Source organism: Arabidopsis lyrata, assembly GCF_000004255.2.
Source record: "Arabidopsis lyrata subsp. lyrata unplaced genomic scaffold ARALYscaffold_8, whole genome shotgun sequence".
Lineage (NCBI taxonomy): Eukaryota > Viridiplantae > Streptophyta > Magnoliopsida > Brassicales > Brassicaceae > Arabidopsis > Arabidopsis lyrata.
Window position 1 is genome coordinate 4,069,790 of NW_003302548.1, and position 10,100 is coordinate 4,079,889.

General features: G+C 31.2%; 1 protein-coding gene across 1 annotated transcript; it reads right to left on the reverse strand.

The window, feature by feature from the left end:
- Positions 1–2,358: 2,358 nt before the first annotated feature.
- On the reverse strand, positions 2,359–4,194 carry LOC9301480 (sec-independent protein translocase protein TatB). The gene is made up of 7 exons (XM_021015379.1): positions 4,054–4,194; positions 3,828–3,949; positions 3,533–3,671; positions 3,399–3,457; positions 3,138–3,306; positions 2,907–3,017; positions 2,359–2,794 (listed from the first exon to the last, which is right to left on the reverse strand). Exons 1-7 carry the CDS (start codon positions 4,112–4,114, stop codon positions 2,760–2,762), a joined length of 696 nt encoding a protein of 231 aa, XP_020871038.1. The 5' UTR covers positions 4,115–4,194; the 3' UTR covers positions 2,359–2,759.
- Positions 4,195–10,100: the final 5,906 nt, after the last annotated feature.

Genomic DNA, 10,100 nt, shown 5'->3' on the forward strand with positions numbered 1-10,100 from the left:
TATCGGATCATTGTGTACTAATAACATGGACTTGGGATATCTAATGAGAGTATTCGGTGAAACACTCGCATACGGATTGGTGTCTTCTTGTTGACTATGTAACAGGTCTATGAAACCAGAAGACTGACAAAATGGATTCATATCATCCATTTGGTAATGGTTGTGGGTGTTAAAACGAGAAAGAAGAGAACAATAAAAACAATTAGTTTGATGCTCAGTTTACTTAACTCTGCACTTAACTCTATACCTAACATAAAGCAGCAATCAACGATACAACAAACACATTGACCTTTACCTTGATTAACTAGTAGACTCTCCTAAACTACACTCCCATTGCCTTCTCCACTTGCCTTCTCCAATTGACGAGACACCATTTACCCTCAATGTATGAACACTGAAAAAAAAAATGTAATCAATGCTCAGTTTACTTAATTCTGAACATTTACCTTCAGTTAAACGACAACACCATTGCCTTCTCCACTTGCAAAGACTCCATTTACACTCACCAAAAACATAGATAAAGAAATCTGATTAGAATTAATATTACACATTTAAGACTACAAAATGATATTCAAGCAAATAATAGAGATATACAAATCAATATAAAAACTACTTAAAGACTACAAAAAATCTGATTATGCTTTTTTTTTTTTTTTGTAAACCATCTGATTATGCTTTATGATTCAAAAACAGAGTATGATTATCCAAAACTATAAAACAAAATCAAACAAGCTATTCCATATTTCGTCTTCAATCATACCAAGTAACTATATCATAGCCCCCAAATTATTAAAATAACCATAATGTGAATATCCAAAACTATCAACCCTAAATTAAACAATCTATGACAAAATTAATGTTCAATCATACCAAATAACAAACACAAAACCTCCAAATTGATTGTTGCGAAATTTTGCCATATATGCTCAACCAAATCAGCTTTCAATTGTTGATGCATATCTCGATCACGAACTCGATTTCGAATGCCCATCATATTCCCGAGATTTGTAGGCATATATGTAGAATACGTGAAATCCACTTGTGAAGTTCGGTTTGCTTCAACTCGTATGAATTTCAAAACATCAAACTGAGTGTACCCATCTCATTCATCTTCTATTATCATATTGTGAATATAAAATTTAGAATAATGAAATATCCAAGTTTTATATATGAAAAATTGAAATAATTAACTTTTATGTCTTTACTTTTATTTACTTAAATTATTTTTTATCTAATTGTTATTTACCTTTTTCTCAAAAATCATGTTATTTACCAAATTGGTTCTAATTGCTTTTGCTCTTTTTTGTCATCGGAAATTTATTAAAAATTATTGAAAATACATATGTTAGTAGAAAATAATATCTATGGAACTAAGCCAGAAAATACTATTAAAATTATCGGAAACAACAGGTTTAAAAAAGAAAACTTAAAAAAAAAAAAATCCTAGAAAAACTTGAATCAAAACTGTTAAATCCAAATTTTTACCAATTAAATCTTAATCTTATTCAATAATTCTTTTCCAAGATCATTGTTTTCATGTCAATGAAAATCACAAACCGCACCAAAAATTTATGTTCTTCACGTCCTTTGCTTGGTAGTTGGTAGAATTCTAAAATTGAAATATATATTTAGTTACTCCGGCTTGATAGACCTTTCTCTTGAGATTTTGGAACCATCTGTTATTCGTCTACATTGATAACGTCGATATATACTCAACTAAGGTTCGATTGAAAGAAAGCAAAACTTAATTATACCTCGACTGGTGTTAAACTCGAGTGGAGGAAACTTGAAAAGTCGCACAACCACTTCATCTATCACGTAAATGTAAAAGTTGTAGATCGACTGAATGAAAACCAAGACAAAATGTAACCCAAAACAACGGATCACCACCAATCCACCACACAATTTTAAAAACAAAACATATCGACTCTAACTTTTATTTTTTATCCGATAAAATTATATTCCCGTGATATTTAAAATAAAAAATTTTCTAAATAAGGCCTAATTAATATTCCGAAAATTCTTTTATTGCATGTTCACCATTACTAGAATTTTTTTTGTTAATATATACTAAGATGTAGACCATTAATATTCTTAGTAAAATTCATCGTTTTTAGTTTGATGACTTTTAAATTCTATTCAAAATTTCTTATAATGTAAAAATTTTAAAATTCTATTCAAAATTTCTTGCAATGTGAAATTTTTAGTTATCATTGATTCTACAACTCAATTAAAATGCTGTTACTAACATATATAAATTCTGTACAGATTTCCTCATAAAGCAAAACCTTTGAGAAAATCATGGATGTCCATTGGATTTAAAATATTGATAACTAAACTTATAAAATACACAAAACCTCTACAAATTTAATATATTTATCAACTTCTAAAGCCAACCAACTCATGTAAATCCATTTCCTACCAAGTCTCCTTCACTCTCAAACAAAACCGAAACGCAAGAACAGATAATACAAATAATTCGTCGAGATTTTGTAACAAAAAAAAATAATTATAACATCGGATTTCACTCTCAACTTTTAGAATATTTATTCCTAAAACCTATGATGTCGCAGCACTAATTACAAGATCAAAGAGTGCACTGATTTCGACCAAGTTAAGATCACTTGTTGCCGCAGCAAAAGCCAAGGTCCGGCTCAGCCCATTTAACATAAAGCCCACTTAAATAACAAGGCCCACTCATCTGACGCTACGTAGCCCCGGTGTCTTGTGATCGAAGAGAAGATCCCCAAAACTTGCCTTCAACTTTCTCCTTTCCCGTCACTGAAAAACTTCCCTGCAACACTCACAAGATTACATACAAGAGTTTAATCTATTATAGCTTGTAGTTTGAGTTTGAGTTCATTGCTTGTAGAACAGAGTAGACTAAAGAGATTGTTTTGCCTCACCTTTTAAAGCTGGAGTTTCCTTTTCGGCTTGTGCGAAAAAGCTTTTTGCCTTGTGTGCTACTTCCGCTTCAAGAACTGCCTCCAACATTAAATCAGATCCTTTTGCACTCTCTGCAACCAAACATTTGGATAAAAAGTGAGCAGCTTCTGTTTCTAAACTCAAGCTATAAACAAAAATGGTCCAGAACGAAACAAAACATTTCATAACGAAAACACATAAATGCTTTCTACCTTTGCGTTGAGGAAGCAACTTTGCCATCTCAGCTGAAACAGGAAGAACAGGTGAATCACTGCTTAGAGTGTTGGTTTTTCCACTGACCGTCTCAGATAATCGTGCAAATGATGTTGCTTGAGCGTGCAGGTTAACAGAAGCCGAAGACGAGCCACTAAATTCTTGCGCCTTTTATGAACATAAAAAGAGAAAAGTGTGAATTGCACAATTCAATACAAAACAAATGGATCAAGAAGGATTATACCAAAAAAAAAAAAGACCTTTGTATAATGATCTACAGGCTTCTTTCTTTCTTCAACATTAACCGATGTAACATTCCCTACAATAGAACAAAACCAGATAATGAACAACAACAAGAAGAAAAAAAATAGTGACTAGTGAGTGTTTTATATACCATTGGTGGTGCTTGGACTAGGTTCTGGAGTTTGGTTGTCTACTCTTCGAGTCAAAGGACTAGAATCAAATAGAGAAAACCTAGCTCCATGGCTAATCGCGTCTACTTGTGCTCGTAAATCTTGAACTTCTTTCGATATCTAAACCAAGTACTAGAGTATTGTAAGACAACAAGACTTCAAGGAACATGTAAAGCTACCATTCAAATTCACTACACAAGTTCCTTAAGATTCAAGATTCATGAAGAACAACAATAATGTTGAGCTAAAACAATGTTGATCACAAATAAATCAAACCTCTTGCATCTGAGGTTGTTTCATGACACCATCCAAGTGACCACGAGCCATATTGATGTAACCAATGGCTCGTCCGAATAATCTTCCTCCTGCTCTAGCAATAATCGGAAGATCTTTGGGTCCTGAAAATATCCGAAATTCACACTCAAATCATTCGAATTCCAGAGAAATTTGGGGAACACAAAGATCGAAGCTAGTAATGTTTTTCGATTGAAGAGAGACTAACCTACAACAGCAGCTGTGGCACCGAGGATGAGTAAGAGCTCACCGTAAGAAAGCCCAAGCATTGCTTCGTACTCCGATCGTCCTCCGTGTTCCTCTCGCCGTCTCAGGGAAGAAGAGAGATCTTCTCGATTATTCCTTACAAGGCTTATTTGGGCTTCAATTATGTGGGCCTTGAAGCCCATATATTGATATTTTAAAAGCTGATGAGAAATTTGCAAAAATGGCTTGGAATTTTCAGAATTCTTAACATTTATCTCCCATCTTAATAAACCAGTAAACTACGTTGCTGTTACAAAATGAAGAAAAGAAAAGTAGGAAAAAAGGTTAAAAAGTTAGAGCAACAAAAATCAATATTAATGTCAAAAGTTTTTCTCATATATGGATGGAAAAAGTATTGTTAATGACAAATAACATAACTTAGTTGTCTTTTGTTTGAATTTGGAAGACATTGATAGAGGCTGAAATGATGATATCAAATGTTACCTTGTTTTGTTTGGATTTGCTTTGACACTCTTCTATATCGATAACTAGGAAAAGTTCCACGCAATGCGTGGGTAAAATTAATATAGTAAAATATGTAAATATTGTTAGTTAGTTTTCAAATATATAATTAATATAAATATTGTGACTAAGATATATATTGTAAACAAAGCATCTATTACGTCTTATGAATTATTATCTATTGTGTTTAAAATTTGTCACATGAATGCAAATATTAACACATGAATGCAAATCAACACACAAATTAATTTAAAATTGACATAAATTCCCTCATCAGAGTAAAATTTGTATAAGCACGTCATTCATCAGATTTTGTAGGCTCTATATCACCCTCATCCATGTCATTTTCATCGAGATGTAGTCTTGGTTAAGTGGCGTATGGATAGTCTCCCCTTACTTCATTATAAAATAAGTAAGCCAGATTAGCTCATCAAATTGAAAGGAAAATAATGATGGTCACTCCTATAGATTATAGACCTTAATAAGCAAAATATGACATATAATTATCATAATAAGTCAATTATAAACACTTGCCTTGGGTTTAGTAGCCTATTAGAAAGAGAGCGAATTCTTTATTTTTATATATATGATGGCAAATGCTCCAATAAAGTGAGAGCAAAACCAACTTATCGATTATACCTGTTAAACGCAAATTGGTTTTTGATAAGTTAATGATAATATATAAAATATTGTAGAAAATATTTAATTACCAAAAGTACATTGCAATATACTTAATAATTAGGTCAAGTGAATTATTTGTTTTAGAATGTAGAAATAAAGAGAATAATGATACTGGAACATTTTAAGAATAATGTAAGTAAAAGAAAAAAGAGAAAATAATCATAAGAAATATGTCACATGTCATTGAAAAAAAAATCTTATATAATTATAATTAGTTTATCAGAAAATCAGGAGAAACAAATGTTCAATTGTTGTTGTTGTTAGTTCTGGTGATCTCTTTCCTTCGATAAAGCTTCATATGAACTATCTTATTTCTTAGCTTATTTGTAAAGAAGTTAATTGAACACCTAAATAACCTTATCTTTTAGATTCCGTAATTCAAAAATAACTTTAACCGATATAGGAATATCTCTACAAATGTAGAGATGAGGGAGAAGATAAGAAATTTTTACCTTGGGAGGACTTATTAGGATGTAAAACAAGCTCATCAAAGGTTGGGCTATCACACTCCATGTTTTCTGTTAGAATTTCTTTGTATTTGAAATCATTGTTTAGACCATTAGTTCGAGCTCTAGATCCACGAGGTCCAATAGCAATGATCTTCCATTCCGGAAACAAATCAGACTAAAAAATATCATTAAAATTTCCACTAAAAATACACGATAATAATTTAATGTGATACTAAATACAAAAGATATCCTCCATCACTCAAATTATATATATTTAAATATTAAATATATACATTTTAATAGTTAATTATAAATTAATGTTTGATATGATACTATATACAAAATATTATTTACTTATGTTATTATGAAATAAAAGTAACCTTTAAACTCAAAGTAAACGCATAAGCATTCTCTATTCTCATGTTGTCCCCCATAACACATGATTGATGATTTTAAAATTCTAAAAAACTTGTTATATACTTGAAACAAAGAAATCAAAATAATATATAATCATGTTTAACAATATAATATTTATATACAAAAACATAAACATTAGAAAAAGAAGACAACTAAAAGGTTAAAAAGGTAAAATATATATCATATATTACTATTATATGAATCTAATAGACTTCTTATAAATGGTAAATTGCATGTATATTACCTTCAACACCCACAAAATTGAATAAGAAAAAAGTTAGAACTTCAATAGCTATATAAAAATATTGTCATAGAATTTACAAAACGTAATACTTAAAATATGATGGATAGTGGAATGTGAGTTTTGCTATATACAGGAAGTAACTTTACTTTATTATATAAGATTCGATATAAAAAAAATGATCTGAATTTAAATTTTTTGTTATTTTAACTTGATCGGGAAATAAAATAAAATAACCTAAAGTGATAATTTTTCCAACTAATTTTTTTTTACTCTAATTGACTATGTTGATTTATGTCTACTACATTCATATAAACTAAAAATGCATCTTATATTCTTATAATTGCTTCCATTTGGAAACTATATTTTCTTTTTATTGGAGATACATTAGCAAGTGAACTTAAAGAATAAATCACATATTTCGTACGTGCAAATTATTCAGAATAACACATATCTTATGTCAAATAACTAGATTGACTCTGTTTTAAAACGCATAACTAGAATGATCTCGTCTTTTGTAAAAGACATTCTAACCTTTTTTTTAATTATATTAACGAAATTGTCAATTTGCTTTTAAAAAAAAATTAAATGTTTTTTTATTAAATCGATAATACCCAGTATACATTTGAAAATATTTGTATTTTTGAAGTACATTTGAAAAACAAACTTTGTTGATGAATATATTACAAAAAATGCCATTAGTTATAAGGCAAAACAACTAAACACATATAATTAAGGGTATATATATGTAATAGAAAAATACTTATATCCATGTATCCAAATAACTCTTACAACTAATTCTCTATAATCCATATAACCAAACACAATTAAAAGATTTTAACATTAATTATAAAATTAGAAATATATATATAATGTTCCACAAATAATAATATAGATTTTTAGAAGATTTTGTTAAAATTTAAAATTTTGATTTTTATATCATATTAGTTTAACTTATTTTTTATTGCTTTGAATCTCATATAAAACATAAAGTTAATAAAATCTAAATTTTGTTTCTGCATATATTTTTCGAATTTTACAAGACGAACATATACATATATTTCGAATTTTGTTTCTGCATATATTTTTCGAACAAGACAAATAAATAACAAATTGTGTGTTCAACGTCCCACATTGGCTAAAATGTTTAGACAATGATTTAGAGTCATATTATAAATAAGACCAAAATAAATCTAAATCTGAATGAACAGATTAACTTAACAAGTATCTAAATTAAAAAAATTGTATTCAGTTTATTCGATTCATTAGTTGAACTATTTATATATACTGGGTATAATATAATTTAAAATCTTAAAAGTTTAAAATATTATTATTGATATATTTCTACTTAATAAAAATTTTAAAATATTATGAATATTTAAACGTATAAAAAATTAAAATAATATGGGACGAGTTATATGGCGGGTTGAGTTTGAATAGATATTAATAAAAAATATAAAATATCAAAAAACACGGCGCTACAACATAGGTTAAGTAATGTTCTTTTTTTTTTTGTCAACCACACATTAATTAATAAATAATTCCTTGATTGGTTGCCCAATTAGGAGGAGTAGAGTTTACAAAAGTAACTTCAGAAAATAAAAGTCTAGAAGAACGGGCTAAGCAGTCCGCTTGAACATTACATAAACGAGAAATAAGAGAAAGCGAGAAGAAAGGGAAAGAGAGACGGAGAAAACCAAACTCGTCTAGAAGATTGGAGAAAGCAGGCCATTCATCCGGTGAGTGTATCATCGAGACTAACTCCGAGCAGTCTGATTCAAACACCTGACAATCGATCCCTCTTGAAAGGATATTCTTCATAGCCCAAATTAAAGCTTCCATCTCCGAGTGAAGAGGGGAGGGACACCTCCGAAGGCACTTTGCACCGAGCAGTATCGTTTGATCATTTCCTTGAAAACACCACCATCCTATACCCATTGTTGGATCTGAATTTTTCCAAGAACCATCAATCCGACATCTTATAGATTGAACCGGTCGTTCCAAAGTTTCCGTAGTAGAACTAGTTTCGATCGGATCCAACTGATTCTTCCCACATTAATTTTTCACTCAAAGCATGATTTAAAATATCTCTGGGTTCAGATTGTAATCCCTTGAAAACCTTTTTATTCCTATCTTTCCAGATGAACCACAAAATCCAAGCATAACTGAAAGTTTTCTCTCCCCCATCTAGATTAGATGGTAACCTCCAATAAAGATAATCTAGATTTGAGAATTCCGAGGTTAGAGGAAAACTACCTATTGCCGTAGGTATATCTGATAATTCCCATATTTTCTGAGAATGAGTGCACTCAAATAAAGCATGATTTATTGTTTCCTCTGCCATCTCACACCTTTTACAGAGAAAGTCACATTGGATCCCTCGATGTGCTAATTTTGAAGTAACTGCTAGAGATCCCGTAGCAATTTGCCATAAGAAATGTTTTAGTTTTGGAGGGGCTTTGACTTTCCAAGCTTGTGCTTGTAAATTCTTATAATTCGGGCCCCATTCGATCGTTTCTGTCATCTCTCTAGCAACCCGATAGCCTGATTTTACTGTATATCTTCCCGATCTTGTATGATGCCAGATATGCCTATCTGGCTTATAAACTTTGCTAATAGCCAATCCCCTAATAAACTGAATATCCACTGGATCCAAAAATTCTTGTAAAATAGGAAGATGCCATTCTTTAGTAACCGGATTAATTAAATGGTTAACCATCAAACTTGGAAGTAATGTTTTTCCTCTTCCATTTGCGGGCCGTGGGTTAACATCAGGAATCCAAAGATCTCGCCATACCGATAGATTGAAACCCGATCCTAGTGACCATCTAGCTCCCACTTCAACTAATCTTTTAGTAGAAAAAATACTCTTCCATCCAAATGATGGAGAGTTTGGTTTTTTTGCCTGTAAAGGATGAATATTCCTGAAATATCTGCTTTGTAGCACCCGAGCTACTAAAGAGTTCGGATATTGGATTAAACGCCAATATTGTTTAGCCAACATGGCATCATTAAAAATGTCTAGGGAATGAAATCCTAAACCTCCTTCTTATTTATCCTTACACATTTTTTCCCATGCTATCCAATGGATCCCACGATCTCTCCCATTGGAACTCCACCAATAATTAGAAATAGCACTTGTTAACTTAGAAGTTAACTCTTGAGGTAGTTTAAAACAAGACATAACATAGGTTGGTAGTGCCAAAGCCACTGATTTGATCATTGTTTCTTTCCCACCTTTCGACAGAAATTTAGCTGACCAGCCATTAATCCGTTCATTAAGTCTTTCCCGGACATAATTAAAGATTTTACTTTTTGAGCCTCCTAAGCTCTCTGGTATACCCAAATAGGTACCCATGCCACCCTTCTTACTGATTCCAAGGGTGTTTTTAAGTTGATCTCTTTTTTGGTTTGCTACGCGCTTACCAAACATAACCGATGATTTACTGAGATTTATCTCTTGCCCTGAAGCTTTACCATAATTCCCAATAATATCCATCACCGTTTTGCATTGCTCTGAATCCGCTTTACAGAAAAAGAGACTATCATCCGCAAAAAGGAGATGTGAAATTGCTGGGCTTCTTTTCGCTATCTTAATTCCTGTCAGCTTCTTCTCCCTTTCCGCCTTTTTAATATTTGCAATCAGTACCTCCGTACATAAAATAAACAAATAAGGCGATAAGGGATCACCTTGCCGTAAACCTCTACTGGGAATGATATTTCCTCTTGGTTCCCCATTCAATAAAACCTGATACGAGA

Excerpts from the sequence above, each read along its gene's own strand:
- LOC9301480 (XM_021015379.1), bottom strand. The coding sequence starts at position 4,114 with ATGCTTGGGCTTTCTTACGGTGAGCTCTTACTCATCCTCGGTGCCACA. Across the intron at positions 3,950-4,053 it reads TGCCACAGCTGCTGTTGTAG|GACCCAAAGATCTTCCGATT; the intron begins GTTAGTCTCTCT and ends GGATATTTTCAG. Across the intron at positions 3,458-3,532 it reads TAGTCCAAGCACCACCAATG|GGAATGTTACATCGGTTAAT; the intron begins GTATATAAAACA and ends GTTCTATTGTAG.